Source organism: Zootoca vivipara, chromosome 7, assembly GCF_965207765.1.
Source record: "Zootoca vivipara chromosome 7, rZooViv2.hap1.1, whole genome shotgun sequence".
Taxonomy (NCBI): domain Eukaryota; kingdom Metazoa; phylum Chordata; class Lepidosauria; order Squamata; family Lacertidae; genus Zootoca; species Zootoca vivipara.
The window spans coordinates 34940368-34956964 of record NC_142590.1 but is presented as its reverse complement, the minus strand read 5'-3'; the positions used below and the strand labels follow the sequence as shown (position 1 = coordinate 34956964).

At 38.4% G+C, this 16597-nt stretch overlaps 1 protein-coding gene across 4 annotated transcripts in view; it reads left to right on the top strand.

The window, feature by feature from the left end:
* The window catches only part of ALG6 (ALG6 alpha-1,3-glucosyltransferase), a 30139-nt gene extending 13715 nt beyond the window's left edge, over positions 1-16424 (top strand). For all 4 annotated transcript variants that reach the window (XM_035122538.3, XM_035122537.3, XM_088673956.1 and 1 more), the window contains exons 6-15: positions 3472-3554; positions 5000-5064; positions 6084-6269; positions 6782-6917; positions 8645-8730; positions 9385-9469; positions 11576-11646; positions 13512-13580; positions 13717-13915; positions 14557-16424. In XM_035122538.3, coding sequence (XP_034978429.2) covers positions 3472-3554; positions 5000-5064; positions 6084-6269; positions 6782-6917; positions 8645-8730; positions 9385-9469; positions 11576-11646; positions 13512-13580; positions 13717-13915; positions 14557-14754 — 1178 coding nt within the window. In that variant the 3' untranslated portion in view covers positions 14755-16424. The remainder of the gene's footprint in view (positions 1-3471; positions 3555-4999; positions 5065-6083; positions 6270-6781; positions 6918-8644; positions 8731-9384; positions 9470-11575; positions 11647-13511; positions 13581-13716; positions 13916-14556) is intronic.
* The last annotated feature ends 173 nt before the right edge of the window (positions 16425-16597 follow it).

Sequence of the window (16597 nt, the reverse complement as noted above, 5' to 3'; positions counted from 1 at the left end):
ATAGGTTTTTTTGTTTCTGTCTAACTGCCTTGTATGAACTTAGTGCTACAATGTAACATGGTAATATTCTACAGTAATGACAGTATATTGACAAGTTACCTATTTGACATAATAGTTTTGCTAATTTCTACTATATAAGGTTAGGTTTTGATAGCACTCTGAAGTTCATGTCAGTTATTTACTATAGCCTATGCTTGTCTGTTTTTTTTTAAAAAAACATAGTTCTTTTCTGTTAGTTTTTAAATTTAGCAGTTGGAAGGGCTGTCATGCTCAGGAATTTTTAATACTGAAGTAATGAAATTATATAATTTTAAGAAACACTGGAATGAAGAAGGTGTTATTATGCATGTTCAAAATCAAATGCTTATAGGTGCTGTGAATCATATAGTAGCTTTTCCCAGGCTTAAAAAAAGTTCCAATATACAACTAAATGTTGAGTGTTTATTTGCCTTTACAGCTAAACCAAATGGAGGATAACAACAATGATAATTCTTAGATGCATATTAATTGATAGTTCACATGTTGGTCAGTGAAGAAAAACATGGACAGCATTGTCACAAGAGTATCTATCAGGTAGCCCAGACAATGCATTTATTGGCTTATATTCAGTCTTCCTCTGTTTCACAGGATTGACCAAAGTCCTGTAAAAATCTCTTATGATGTGTCAGCATTGTCTTATTGCTGATTATCCTGGGCAGAAGCAGACACTCCTCCATACCACCTCTTGCATTGGCCAGAAACCTTTCCACCTGGTCTCTAGTAATTGATTATATTTTAAAAATCACTAGAACCAAATTACCCTTGAAATGGTCTTTAATAATGCTCAAATCAACACACTTGACAGATCATTGATGTACAAACTAAGAAAATGGATAGACATTCGTTTTAACAATTGCCATTAAACGAGTGCACCGGGGTTACAAAATTCAATACAGTTAAATGTTGACCATTAGTTTTAGATGTTTTAGAAGATTCTCTGTGTTTCTGAAGCACATGCACAGATAACATATTCTGCCAAATAAATTAAAACCATAGGAGTCCTGGAGCTCATTCAGACACCATGATGTGGCATTTCACGAGTGAACCCTGAGGAGCCTTGGCCTCAGACACTCTTTTGTCCCTTATTGTGTTGTGGCCCCCACCTTTACTTTCTGGCACACCATAGTTTACCATTTACCCCCCCCCAAAAAAAAATCTGGGTAAACCATGGCCTTGCCCATGAACCAGGATGGCTTACTGTTCTGTCTGAATAACTCTTTAGTGTTGGGCTTCCAGAACAAATAGTAAAGAGCATCTGAGACAAGGCAATACTTCTAAATGATCAACCAGCAATTCCAGTTGGCTTGAAATAGTTAACAGTAGTCTCTGTTCAAAAATGCCCGTGTTGCAAAGAGCTCTCCAAACCACTAGGTTTATACTACCCCAGCATCATATTCCAGGTGGCTGGTGTGTTTGTGTGTGTATTTCCTAATTTTTTTGCTTTGAAATCCTGTAATCTAAAGAAGAGTTCCGTATCACTCTCTTCTAGCATTTTGAATATTATGGGTGCAAATAAAGGTACAGTGGTGCCTCAGGTTACAGATGCTTCAGGTTACAGACTCCACTAACCCAGAAATAGTACCTCGGGTTAAGAACTTTGCTTCAGGATGAGAACAGAAATCGCGCAGTGGCAGCGGGAGGCCCCATTTGCTAAAGTAGTACCTCAGGTTAAGAACAGTTTCAGGTTAAGAACAGACCTCCAGAACGAATTAAGTTCTTAACCTGGGGTACCATTGTATCATTTCAGTTGCTCTATATTTTTTTAAAAATTCAAGGTTATATTCTGTCATCTTGGAGGAATTTGGGGTTCTAGTCTTACATGGTTCTGAGCACATGGGCTGCAGTCCTTATGTAGAGTTAAGTCTTCTTTAATCTCATTGACTTCAGTGGAATTGAAGTGGCCTGTGTGCAGGATTGAAGGGTTCAGCTTTAACTCTGTCAAGCACATTTTAATCATAAATGATTAATTTTAAACATTTAGGAAAGTTATTGGCATTCTTTGAATGTAACTGAATGAAGTGAGTCAGAAAAAGAAAGAAAGCAATCCATTTTGATTTCAGAACTGCTACAAGGAACTGCCCTGCAAGCAGTTCATTCTTTGAACTCATGTATATATGACTTGAACAGCTTCTGGGATTACTATTTTAAACATGTCATAAAACCTTTAAGCAGATTTCAATGAAAAGAGTGGCATTGGGCTGATCTTCTTGCAGCTATACCTCTTTGGTAGCATTTCTGAAGGAAGCACTTGGTTTTATGAGAACTCATTATCAGCTATGAGTACCAGCCCTATGATGCCACTGGATCAAATTTTGTAGAGTTTTCCTAGCCTTGAGGCTAGCTGGTTTCTGATATTACCATATTGACAGTATTATGACTTATGTTTAAAATAGTAATCCCAGAAACTGCTCATGCCTTATATACAAGACATGACTCCAAAAAAAAATTAACTGCTTTAAGGTAGCTCCTTGAAGCACATATCATTACTGTATGAAAATGAGGCTTGCCGGGGGCTCACTTGGAGATGGTGTTTCTACACTTAGAAGCTCAAGCACTAAGAGATGGTACAGCTTCTATGTTGTTTCCCCATTGATTCCTTTACATACATTTCCCCCCTGCCTACCGCAGAAGAAGTCCAGTTTTACCATACTGCAGGCAGGGGAAAAGGAGTGGAAAAGGAAGACCAGAGTGAGAGATGTATTGACTGTGTCCTTGTTCAGCACCTTAAAGCATTTCAAAAAGCAGGGATGGGGAGCTTTTTTCAGCTGCATTTGGGTTTCAAGGGCCAGTCATGGGCAGGGCCAGAAGCAAAATTGGGAAAGTTATGAAGGTAAATTTTACCTTTGTGCAGTAGCCTAGTTTCTTCTGTCTCTCACTTTTCTCTGTCACATTCCAGCCAGACAAAAGCACTTGGGGCACGAAGAAGGGGACAGTGAGGGGTGTGGCCTGGGGAGAGCTCAGAGGGCCACATAAGGATGTCTGAAGGGCCACATTCAGCTCCAGACCTGGCATTCTTCACCCCTGATTTAAAGGTGCAGACTGGACACTATCTCAGGTTGAGGATCTGTCAACCACAGTAGAAGGCAATGGATAATGATTCCTGTATTTTCTTGTGGCCACAGAATCTTTGAAAAGGATATCCCTAAATCAGTTTTGAGTGTATGTGCAGACTTACGTCTGGTTGAACTGTATGTGTGTAGTGAATTATTGTGTCTATAGCACATAAGAGTTAATCTTGGCTGCTTTTGATATTTTAAATAATTCAAATATATGTCAGATGCATGTGATGGGGAAATGGTTATGGGGGAAGGCCAAGAATAATAGCATAGCCACAGTTAGGAGACAATATTTGAATCAGAATAATCAATAGCACAGTTGGCTAATAAACAATAGTAGTTTGATTCATACATATATATATTTTCTATGTTTCAGTTTTTGTTGCTGATATGCTAGTTTACATACCTGCAGTAATCTTGTACTGTTGTTATTTAAAAGAGACTTCTGCTAAGAGGAAGGTTGGTATGATTTATTTTTCTTTTCTTCTTTTGGACTTACAATGAAAACTTTTCTTCTAGAATGGAAGGCAAGGATGGGGCTACTTAATGCTACAAAATCAGAAAATATTTTCTGCTAGCATAAAATTGATAGCACAAGTTGCTAGTTCATTTATAGTTAATAATGTTACATTGACCTCAATTACTGGAAAGGCTTGCAAAAACGAAATGTTTTGCAAGTAATGTTGACCAAATTTTTGTATGATTAAGAAACAAGGATTGCAAAAACAAACAAACAAACAAAGTATGCAGCATAATGCAAGTTATATTTTTACTCAGAAGTAGGTCCCATTAACTTCAGTGGAATTTGGTCCCAAGTAAGATCGCATAGGATTGTAGACTTGCTTTTCTGCATTATAAATACCTTTGCCCTGCTTTTCCACTAAAAATGCCCAAGGCCTCCCTGGGTAGGCTGTTAACAATCTGGTAATGGCCACAGAAAAAGACTTCTCCCAGATCACCTCCAAACGCCACTCAGATGTTGATAGGACACATAGAGCCTCTACATCAGATGTACCTGCTCACATTGGAAGAGACTTTTTTTAAGCCTTACTTGCACTTTAGATGCCCCCCCCTCACTTCCAATGTCCCTGCCCCATTCAGGTCACAGATCTTACTGAGGTCAAATGTTTGTGTGTGCTGGGGGTAAATTCAGTTCATGCTTTTGAATCCCAAATTTAACATTTAGACCGACCCTTTTAATAGCCACGAATAGCTAGCTGAATCACAGTTTTGGCAAGTAGAACAAGATATGTTTGTAGAGTGATGCAGTGGGTTCTCTGTTGCCTTTTATGCATTGTTTCAGCTGGGAGAAGTGAAACGTGTTTACGGTCACATACTCTTTCTAGGTTGCATGGGGATGAAAACAATTTTTCATGGGCAGCCTGGGCTGCGTACCAGTAGGCAGCAGAACAAGAGGCAAAATGCAGAAGAGCAATGGATGTGCCTCTTACCTTTGTATTCTTACAAGTAGAACTGCATTCCAGCCTTGCAAAAGTCACACACTCCTTTTCCATCTGTCCTCAAGTCAAGTAAGCAAGCACCATCACAGTTCAAAGCAGGCATCCCCAAACTTCGCCCCTCCAGATGTTTTGGACTACAATTCCCATCTTCCCCGACCACTGTAAGCTAGGGATCATGGGAGTTGTAGGCCAAAACATCTGGAGGGCCGCAGTTTGGGGATGCCTGGTTCAAAGCCTCATTCCAGCAAAGCAGAAATACTTAATGAGGATGTAGACCAGAGTTGCTGAGGAGTGTGGCCTGAGGGCCACATAGAGAGGCTTGGAGGCTGCACTTGGCCTCCAAGCCTGAGGGTTACCCACCCTTGTTCTATTATGTGATGAATTATTACAAAATTAGCTTATTTGTGTTTCTTTTAATGTAGAATGTCTGTCTTTCTTTCCCAGATTTCTAGTGCTCTCTGCATACTGCTTTATCCGGGACTCATTCTGATTGATTATGGACATTTTCAGTATCCTTGCCTATTCTGTGAGGTCATCTCTTTACACTTTACCAATTCAATGGATTCTCTTAACCCAACACCAATCTCTTTGATATAGAGCAACAAGGGATGTAATGGTTTAGGGGAAGTATGTGAACAGGAAGGAATAATTCCTGTTCATAGCGCAAGATGTTTTTAAGAGCAGTGAAAAAGATACAGCCCTGTGCACGCTTACCTCAGAATAAGCACCATTTGAACACAAGAGCAGCTAACTCCCAAGGTAAACATGCATAGGATTGTGCTGTTAGGTATTAATGGTGCAGCTAAACATTTAAAACTACAGTTATTGAGTAATCTGGGTTTCTTCTCTTATGCTGAATGTGTCGATACATGCTTGTTCAGTATGAGGTGTGTGGTATAAATACCCAAAGGTGAGTTCACATAGGCATATTTATCTCAAGATGGCTGAAATAAAAGTTGTATGTGTGAAACAGCCATCGGAGATTAAACAGCAGATAACAATTCGATGTCACTTTATGTTATCTCAAAATGCAGTTCAGTGGAGGCAATCCATAAGCTCTGTTGTGCATCCTCAAGGGATGTACAGTACTTTGCATGGATCTTTATGGAAAGGTAACAAAACTGCACATCATTATGATGGTTGCAGCCAGTATGGGCAAACTACACATTTTCAGGGTCCTTGTTTTATGCTATTTGAGAAGTGTAGGAACTGCTCCCCAGCTCTGCTGGCTTTTGAGTAATGCCAAACAGAGACACACAGATGATGTCGTTCCTTCAGGTTGCATATTGGTGTTTGAGAGCTCAGGGCAAAATCTCACAGGTAAACACTTTGAAGTCACATTTATTTCAACTGGAAGATTAATTAAACCTCAAATAAAATTGCTTCAATCTCTCCCATTGAAATCAGTGGGACTTCAGACTTTGACAGGATTAAATTTATGAGTAATGGTGGCAAGAGGAGACCATCTGAAGTATTTCCTTTATAACTTAACCGTTTAAATCTGTTTTGTCCTTAACATTAAAAACATATATAATTCCGTGAGCCTTGGATTTGCTTTGTGGGGAGTGCTTTGCCTGTCTTATGATTTGGACCTCTTAGGCTCAATAGCATTCTGCTTGGCTCTAAACTACAAACAAATGGAACTGTACCATTCATTGCCCTTCTTCAGCTATCTCTTGGGAAAGTGCTTCAAAAAAGGGCTGGTGGGGAAGGGGTGAGTATCTTTAAAAGTTGACATCCAGAAAATGGTCCTGGAATGCACTTACGCAGGCTTGCCTTGGGAATTTGTGCATGTGATTCATTTCTCGATTAAGCTTTTGGAGAAGGGATTCATGTCATTATAATTCTTTACTCCCCCCCTCCCCCAGAATAACATTTTCTCCTAAGTCATTAAATAACATACTAAATAGTTTTAAGAGTGTCCATAGTGTATCAAAATACACACGACTCTCTTTTCTCTTCAACACCTGTCATTAGTTAAGCACAGGTCACAAATGGACATCCAGATTTAGAAGATAAGAGTTTAGCATATCTCTTTTAACATTTAACAGTTTTCTTATCCCTGATCTCTTCTCCTGTTATCTATCTCACGTTAGGTTATTTAATGTCTGTTGTTATGCACGGTACTTTAAGTCAGCTTTATGTTTGAGAGCACACAAACATTACTATTTTCTTTCATATGAGCACTTCTTTGGGGCTTAGATTATTTTAATTTTTTTCTTACAGGCTGTTACTATTAATGAAACTGGGGTTTACCGTAGGTGTTTCTTTTGCTCTCTGTTGGCTCCCGTTTTGTACAGACGTTGAACAAATTTTGCAAGTGTTCAGAAGGCTCTTTCCAGTTGATCGAGGTTTGTTCGAGGTATGCCTCATCTTCCCTGCCCTGCCCCCTCACAAGCTTCTTGTAAATGTTTTATATTTTTAGCTCCCTTGAGAAACCTTCACTTTGACCCTTAGGGATTTCATGTGGAAGATACACCAGAAGGCTAGTAATATGATCTGGCTTCTCTGGCCGTCATTTCTTGCCAGTTATTTAATCCAGCGTTTAACCCCTAGCTCAGCTGGCATCTTCCAGGATATTATATGAGTAGACAACATTTATACTATCGTCAGATCTATAGCTCAGATGTACATTTTTCCGCTTGACCAGATTCCATAGTAATTAACAGCGTCCTTGCTCAATCTTATCTAGAGGATCTAAAAAAATGAATACAAACTGGATTCTCTTTTTTACTGTTCTAAAATAGTCATTGGGTTGATGCTAAAATGTTACATGCTTTAGAAGGCATTGAGATTCCTGATTTGCTGTGTTGGCCATCTTGCTTTGCTAAAGCAAGGCCTAAAGTAAGGTGTTGAGCAATAAAGTATATGGTTTTATTATAGATATGAGATCTATTAAGTGGTTTGCACCAGAGAGAGGGTGTGGGGAAGAGAGAGTGAGAAATAGTGACACAACTCAGCAGTGGACTTACTTCTGAAAACCATTAACATCCCTGGTAGTGGGACTGGCACATTGGTAGAAATTTAGGATCACTTGTATGTTGACATTTTACACGAAGTGTGAGGTATATTGAAATTCACAAGCCAAAGAACTGTCAAGTAATTTGGTGAGTTTACATGTGTATTTTTAGGGAGGCAGGATATGTATTTTTTTTGATACACATTGCTAGGTTTCACTGATGTAAGCCCATGTTTTATAATGAAGAAACTTCACACGATTTTATCCAGGATAGCTCAGGGATTTTTGATCTAATGTTAGCTGAAATATTTTCTGAGCTGAGCAGAGGAGTGACTGATTTGGATATTAATCTGGATAAACTGAGAAACTGTCTACGTAAGCAGTGCACGGTAAGTTTATACTGGGTTGCCTGTGACAGGTTCTTTGCATTGGTTCCCATTTACAGAGATGCCTGCAAGTGCTGATAGTTGTAAAACTTCTCTGGCTATTAAACAGGCATCTTATATGTTTGTGAGTGCTGCCAAGCACTTGTCACCTTCAGCAAATTTGCAGTGTGTGTTCTGTACACTTGTAAGTGAACAAGGAGGGATGTCTCAGTTGTTGGTAGTAGCTTTCTTGCTGTTATGTCTACACAGCTGTGATTCAAGCAGCTGTTTAGGGATGAGTTTCATGAGCATGCTAGCTGTGTGGTTACAAATTTAATTTGGAAAGTGATCCTAGCACAACTGCTAATGTCTTTAGACTTCTTGATTTATTAGGGTTAACTCTGTCATTGCTAGCAACTAGCAAGCAGAGCTAAATATGTTCTAGTAGCAGAATGTGGCAAAATATAGTGTGGCTTCACATTTGTAAAAAAAACTTTCAGATTTCTCTTACTTAATATGCTACAGCATTGTTATAAGAGATTTTTCTAACACAAGCTCTGGCTCTTGTACTCAGTAATGTACTTCTCTGTTAATTAAAGGCTTGTTTTAATCAAAATGACATTGCCCACTATTTTGAACCAAGGTCACACAGATGCATTTAATCTCGGCATCAAATATACATCCGTGCAAAAAGATCCCTGCCATTCAATGTATAAATAAGGCCCATCAACAAAAAATAATGCAACACTTTAAATATCTTCTCAGGATAAAGTGGCCAATGTTTGGTGCACTGTAAGTGTTTTTTTCAAAGTAAAGGCAGTGCTGTCAGCAGAAACTCAACTTAAACTAAGGTAAGTAAGAATAGAAGTCCATAGCAACTTTCAAGTCTGAATTATGTTCCACCGTTGGTAGGATCACAAGATAGTATTTTAAAACAATGTAATAATATTGCCCTCTCTTTGGTGGTTCCCACGTCTGCGGAATGCCCTCCCCTTATGGTTATGAGTAGTGCCAACATTGTTATCATTTCAATGCCAGCTGAAGACTTATATCTGCCCAGGCATTTTAAGTTTTGCAAGTTGATTGCTATTTAACTTGCTTTGTTTTTTCTAGCTGCTTTGATGGTTTCTTTTACAATTTATTGTTTCTTTTATGATTTGGTTGGTTGGTGTTTATTTCATTTTGTGTTCTGTACCTTACTCTTGAATCTGTATTGATGAAGGACAGGTTATACATATTTTTTAAATAATAAATACATTAAATGTCAGATTCTGGCACTGGTTCAACCATCTGCATGGAAACAGAGTTGATTTAAACAGTTAGTAGTGTCATGTGGTTGTTTTCTGCTTGTTTAATTTGTGAGTTTAAAATTAGGAAATTAAAAACAGGAACCTTATTATTTGTTTTTTAGTGCAGGTATAAAAAAAATCAGGTTTGATTCATAGTTTTAAGAAGGTTAATCCATTTTTACTGATAGCATTCTTAATACATTATTTTATGTTCAGCTTTGCCTTAACATTCCTGACTGCACTTCCCAGTTGCATAAAACTAACTCTGCAGCCTTCTATCAAAGGATTCAAATATGCTTTGGTAAGTGTTTAATGAACGTGTTTTTTTTAAAAAAAAATGTAATGTTTGTATGTTTTATAATAGAAACAAATATATTTCTCCATTCACACTCTGTTCAGTTTCATAGAACAACATATATATGTACTATATGATCTCTTCCAACAAGAAACCCAAAACCTGGCCATTTTGAGTGACCATAGGTGCTGTATCTAAGACCAGTCAGACTGCTCATTATTCTTGTTTGCACACCAAAACATGGTGCTCTAGAAACAGATTATGAAGTTGGAATCATCCATACACCAGAAGGCTTATTGCTTTCCTCCCACAAATACATATGTGCATATGCACGCGCACACAATCATATATAGGATGAAAATATGTTATAGAATGGAAATTAGAATGAGGTGGCAAAATATGCACAGAAATTGCTATATAGACCATTTGGCCTATGCAGGAAACCTGGAGCAATGTCACCCTGGCAGATGACTTGTCTAGCCTCTGCATGAATTCCTCTAGTGAGGGGAGCCCACTACTCTCAAGGAACTTGGTTCTATTGAGAAACTTCTGAAGTCTATCCTCTTGTAAGTTATGCTTATTACACCCTTGTTCCGCCCTTTGGGACAGCAGAGAACAAATTTGTTTAAAAGCTTATGGTGCAATTTATCTGGTTCTGAAGACTTCAAACTTACCTAAAATAGCTAGGTATTTCCTGACCAACTTGGAACCGCAACTCCTAACCTCTCACTATTGAATTATATAATCATAGAGTTGTAGGGTTGGAAAGGGTCCCAATGATCATCTAGTCCAACCCCATGCAATGCAGGAATCTCAACTAGATCAGACCTGATGGATGATACATGATCAGTCAAGCTACTTGTGCAAGGTTGCACACTTATTTTGGCAGTGGAATTCATCTGTTCATGTCATAAGGATCGTTAGAGAAAGGAGAACCAACTCTATCTTCTGGGAATGAGGAAGCCTCATTAATTAAACATTTATGTGGCAGCCTAAATAACGGCAATCACATTAAGCAGGCATGTTGGTCCAAATTGCCCAGTAAGACTCATAAATCAGATGACTTAATATTTCTGGCTTGGAGAAGGTAGCCAGGGCTATTCTGAATCCTTGTCACTGTATTGTGGTGTTCATAGTTCTTTTTTGACCTATGCCTTATGTTAATAATCTCTGATAAACAGCCACCCTTGTCTCTGTTACTTAAATTTTGAAGCTTAGCTGTCATTGCAAGCTGAAGCTTTGCCTAAATAGTCACACAGTACTTTTAAAAGGATCAATAAAGTTACTCCGCTGTGCTACTTTGTATTTATTAAAAGTTACTCTGACAACACTTATAACAGAACATGATTATAGCAGTCCTCCAACAATACGTAAGTGGTATTCTTCAAATTGCTGAAGTGAAGGGAAATGCCTACAATTTTTTGTTCTTTAATTTTTCTTCAAAATACTTTCATCACGCAAAAAAGCAGAGGTGGATTTAAGGAAATGTGACTGGTCCAGCCACACGGGGTATAGAGTCCTGTGTCCGTCACATTCTACAATAATGTAGAATGGAAGGCAGGTGGGGGATAATTTTTTGTGTTGCACAGGATGCTGCTGAAATTTGAGACCTCAAGTTCCACCACTGAAAAAAGCCTTGTGTGGATGAGTGTTCACTTCTTCTTCTTTTGCTTTTTTTCAGATCAATGTTACTTGTAAAAAAATAAGAGTAATTATTGCAATAACTTTAAAAAGGAACTGTGCTTTTCTCTCGAATGTTTTTATACTGCAACTTTAAAATATTTCATACACTTAGTTATAGTAACATACCCATTTTAAATGTACTTGAAAAGAAGGAAAAGTGGTCTTAAGCACAGTGAAATTTCAAGCAGAATCCTGTGACCTGGTGCTCCAGATATTGTTGGGCTACAGCTCCCATCAACCCTCACCATTGGCAATGGGAATTGTAGTCCAAACATCTGGAGAACACCATGTTGGGAAAGCCTGCTTCTATGGATACATGTAAGCTGTTTCTGAATAGCAAAAACATCCTCTACACATTCCTGTCAATGGATATATAAGCAGTACTTGTTGCCTCATTGTGTTAACACTTGTTAACTTTGTTTTTAACAGGTTAGCTGTGCATTATCCTTCTTCCTGTTCTCATTCCAAGTGCATGAAAAATCTATTCTTCTAGTTTCAATGTAAGTTGTATCTTCCGCTTTAAAAATATATTGCACCATTAATTATCTGTTGAAATGGGAAGTAAACAAACAGCACATCTGATGAAGTGGATCATGGGATCTGATCTAGAATAGGGCTCCAGTACCTATGCAAGGGTACATCTTGAACAGGCATCCCCAAACTTCTGCCCTCCAGATGTTTTGGACTACAATTCCCATCTTCCCCGACCACTGGTTCTGTTAGCTAGGGATCATGGGAGTTTTGGCCAAAACATCTGGAGGGCCGCAGTTTGGGGGTGCCTGATCTTGAATGTGCCGAAGCACAAGAGAATTGGTTCAACCAAATAACATTATTCCCTTTGCCCAGGGTGCATGAAAGGGTATTTAGTATACCTGGCCAAAGGAGGTGCCCTCTATGTCTTATTTTTGAAAAGCTAAATGTTTTAGAATGCATTGTCTTCCATCCTCTTTTCTTTTTACACCCATCATGTAAGAAGTAGACTTGGGAAGTAGGAAAATTGTGGGGAAGTGGGAAAAGTGACAGCTCTAAAATTGGTCCACATGCTTCAGAGATGGCTTTTGCAAAGTTCATAAGATGCTGAACATGCACTGAAGTCACATGCTCAGCAGGAACCGTAGAGCCAGGTTCCTATATCACAGTAATGTCAAATCTGATATTTTGGGATTTACTTGGGACCAAAGAGCAGTTTTTGCATCTGTAGGTCTGTTTGCCCAGAATGTTAAACCATGTTGTAGTGCTACATGCTTCAGCTAAAATGAATCCGAGCAAGACTCAGGCTTGCATGCTACTCCTTTCCTCCTGCATAGCTGGAAGGATGTTTCTAGTATTTACTTTCCGGCTTCTTTGGAAATTGTCTCGTGTTCTCCAGACCAACGAACTGTAGTTAAACCAGCCAGCTTCAGAAACCATGATTTTAAAGCTGGCTTGTTTTGAAACTGAAATGTCAGTATGTCTTTCTGCAGGTCACCTTTATGTGAGCTTCATTATCAAGCCCTTCTGTTAACTACTTTCAGCCATTTGCTTGCATGGGTCTGTCAGAATTGCTCTTATTGACAAGGGAAGGGATATGGCTGAGTGACGGAACACGTTTGCATGCAGTATGTCCCTGGTTCAATTCCTGGTCTCTCCAGTTAGAGCTGGAAAAGGCTTCTGCCAGAAACGCTGGAGCCAGTCAGCATTGACATTGCTCAGCAAGATGGGCCTCAATGGTCTGACTTGGTATAAGGCAGCTTCCTGTGTTAAAAATGAGTCAAGTAGTAGTAAAGAATGGGACTTGCAATAGAATGTTGAAGTGTGGGGTGACAGTATTGAATATGCCAGCCAGCCAAGCTTTCTTCCATTTTCTCGGTTCACTATATTTTGCTTTGGTTCTTTCACCAATGCCTCATCCCCAGACATCCTACATTTAGGTAGCTGCTGAGCATACTCAGCTTTCATTGGGGGAATCTCCCCTTACATTTTCCCTTACTAAATATTGCTAATACCTTTATCTTGGGTTCTCAGTGGCCTTGTTTTTGTTACCATTCTGGTGGCACTCACCATTTGGATTTTCTATTGCTATATATATACATGATTGTAAGAATAGTAAGTGGTGTTAACACTTCACTTACCCCAATAGGAAGGTGCATAAACAATCTCCATGTGCAATTTATTTTACTCTGTTGCCCTAATGGGCTGCTTGGCCATTACTGTTATTAATGTGCCGGTGGTCTGTATTCTAAATGAATGCCCCTTACTGTGGCTTTGCATCACTTTTGTTAAAACAAAAAATAATGTGAAAGTATGATGTAGCAGCTCCGCTGTCAACTAATTGAAATGTTACCTTGACAATGTTTATGTAGGTTTTATTTGCTTTCCCCCATAGACCCGTCTGCTTAGTTATACATGAAATTCCTTTTATGTCTACATGGTTTCTACTTGTTTCAACCTTCAGGTGAGTAGTTTGAATATTAGTATTTCTAAATAATTCTAACTTGAGTTTATTGAGGACTCCCCACCCTCACTCCCTTATCTGTTGTTGGGCAAATAACTACGACAGGGCATGAACTAATTTGTTTCTTTCTCCACAGCATGCTTCCCCTTCTCCTGAAAGATGGCCTGCTCCTGCCATATATTGTGACAACACTGGCCTTTCTCACAGTGTGTGCAACTTCTTTTTCAATATTTGAAAATACTTCTGAAGACAATATGCAGCTAAAACTTTTCCCCACTTCCATTAGACGATGCATTCCATGGTTCAGAACATTCACAACGGTTATTAGGAGTTCAGTAAGTAACTCTTACAAAAACCTTGTCTTTTGTGCACTGATTTGTCTAAGGGGTAGATGCTTTCCTTTTGTTTATGAGCTTTAAACATAAGCCACTGTATAGTTGCCAAGGTCCCCTGTCGCACTGCTGCCATGATTCCCACTCTGTGCAGATGCTGCTGGTGAAGAAAATTGCTGGAACATTTTAAGCAGTTATCTGGGGCAGCACCTGACACTTTTAGAATGGCATGAAGAAGCTGCAGCATGCCTTTGGCTTGCACTTAAAAACAAAACAAAAAACCCCTGCAGTTTGGCTATTATGTTCAAACCAACCAACTGTGGTTAACATTAATTACAGTTGTTTGAAACAAGCATCAAGAAAAGAGGAGAGGGAAGGATGCGAGTAGGAAGTTTGCTCCAGTGCATTTGGGCTTGTTCACTTCACACTAAACTATGGTTAGAGTCAGCATCCTAATATGGACAACGTGACCATGTTTGCATCAACCCTGGCAATTGGTACATAAGATGTCACGTTAGAGACACATTGTATTTTCTGAAATATCTTCCATAGGGATGATGAAAACAGAGCACCTAAGCAATGAAACGACTTATTGGACATTGTAAATCAGTGATAACCAGTGTACCTTTTCTCTCTCCTTTCAGTTCCTTGTCTCAATAACTCTGATGGGCATCCTGACTTTAATGAGTGCTACATTGGATCCTCCACAAAGGCTACCAGATTTATTTCCTCTAGCTGTCTCTGCTGTATCCTGCTTGCACTTTCTATTCTTCTTGCTATATTTTAATGTCATTGCAATATGGGAATCAAGAGATAGCAGAAATCAGAAAAAAACCAATTAGGTCAAAGTGCCAACCCGCAAAACTAATGACTAAAGCGAGGGGACACCTTTTAATATTTTCATAGAACTATGTCTTAAATCATATGTAATGTGAGGTATAAATTGCTTTCTTATTTTATGTATTTGCTGGGGAAAGCCACACAAAAATGTTTACATGTCAATTTGTGCTGTTTCAGGAATGTGAATAGCCATTATTAAGAGAGGTTTGAAATGGACTCTTTGTCCTCTGTATGCAATAAAAGGGAAACATCATACTTGATTATTTGTTGAAGATGGAAAGCTACTGGTACCTTGAAAACAATTAAGTAATATTTTGGCCACCTTTACTGGCTTATTTTGAATAAGGTTTCCAAATTAATAGCATGCGTTTTCAGTTTAATGCACTTCAAATTAAATGTGTTGGGGATGCAGAACCATATTTTACGGCTACTAAATGCTGTCTCTTCTAGCCTATTTGATTAGATACATTAAGCTGCCTTGTACAATATTTCACTATTCTCTATGATATACTTAAAATCATCAAGGCCACTGAACTAATATTCATGACTCAGTGTCATGGTTCATACTTCCATGACAGTCTTATTTCAGTATTAACCTTTATACTAGCTAAAAGTCCATAACAAGAGTCCCAAGGCGTTGTTGTGGCCAACATTATTTTTAATGTACATCAACATGTAAGCCTCCCAGCAACATGCAAATTTTATAGCCAAAATAGCATTTTAGTCATATAGATTCTAATTCTATAACTCTAATGCAGATCACCAAGAACTCAAATTGTGCAAAGTCCTTTTTCTGTAGCACTCTCTTGTAATAGTCTTGATATTTAATAGCCTGCAACTCAAATATTGTTGGGTTTTAAAATATGAAGTTATTGCAAGAATTCAAATCCATTTGGAATTCTTTGGTGCTTGATGGTTGTCTCCATGCCATCTGCCTGCACTGACAAAAGTGTACATGGCGTATAAAGAATTAGACCAATTTCTAGCAGCCACTTAGGAAGACTTGACATTTCTGCTGTATATGACACATCATCATGGACATGAACAATTAGTTCATTGTTCCTAGCCAAAGTCTTATATACTTATATACACATTGACTTTGAGTATTCATTTTAAATACAAAATTCAAGAAGCCTCTGATTTAATTTGATTTGTTGCCATATTTTAGCACCTTATTCAACAAGACAATATAGACTTATCACATGCTTCTACTGCATGTCAGCTCCACCCAAATTTATTCCTTTTTGCTGTTCTGAAAACATGTACAGCAGTAAGACAAAGCCCTTAAAATGGGATAAAGTGGTACTACATATTTCCGATACAGATTTTCAGTTTGCAAGTACATGGTTTGCTTTGCTGCCATACAAAATGCAACATAATCTGAATGTAGCTTTTTGCAAAGCTCAAGCTGCCTAGTATCTTGTGCCAGGAAACCAAAATTCTGCATGCACAGTTACAATCTATTATGCAAACAAATGCTAATGATGTCCTCCCCCTCTGTTTTTCTAATGGCCCTGCTATGCTCTATGAAAATGAACAGAAGCTGAAAACATAGGTTCAATCATGGGGACTTGAAATTAAAACATTGTGCTGGAATGTGAAGATTATTAAAAGTAAAGTTTCCACAGAGCAGTAATACATAATTTATTGTATTAAAGGGAATGATATCCTACACCAATGAAACTTGTATTTTTCCTACACCAAGTAAGCCTTCTAAGTCTGCAAGTATACAAACCCGTACACACTTTCAAACGGTATTCTTTAAAGTTTTTATATCAATCTATCAAAGGTCCAGTGTGCTGAAAGAAACTGCATGCATAAAATGTTTATTTAGTTCCTGTCAGT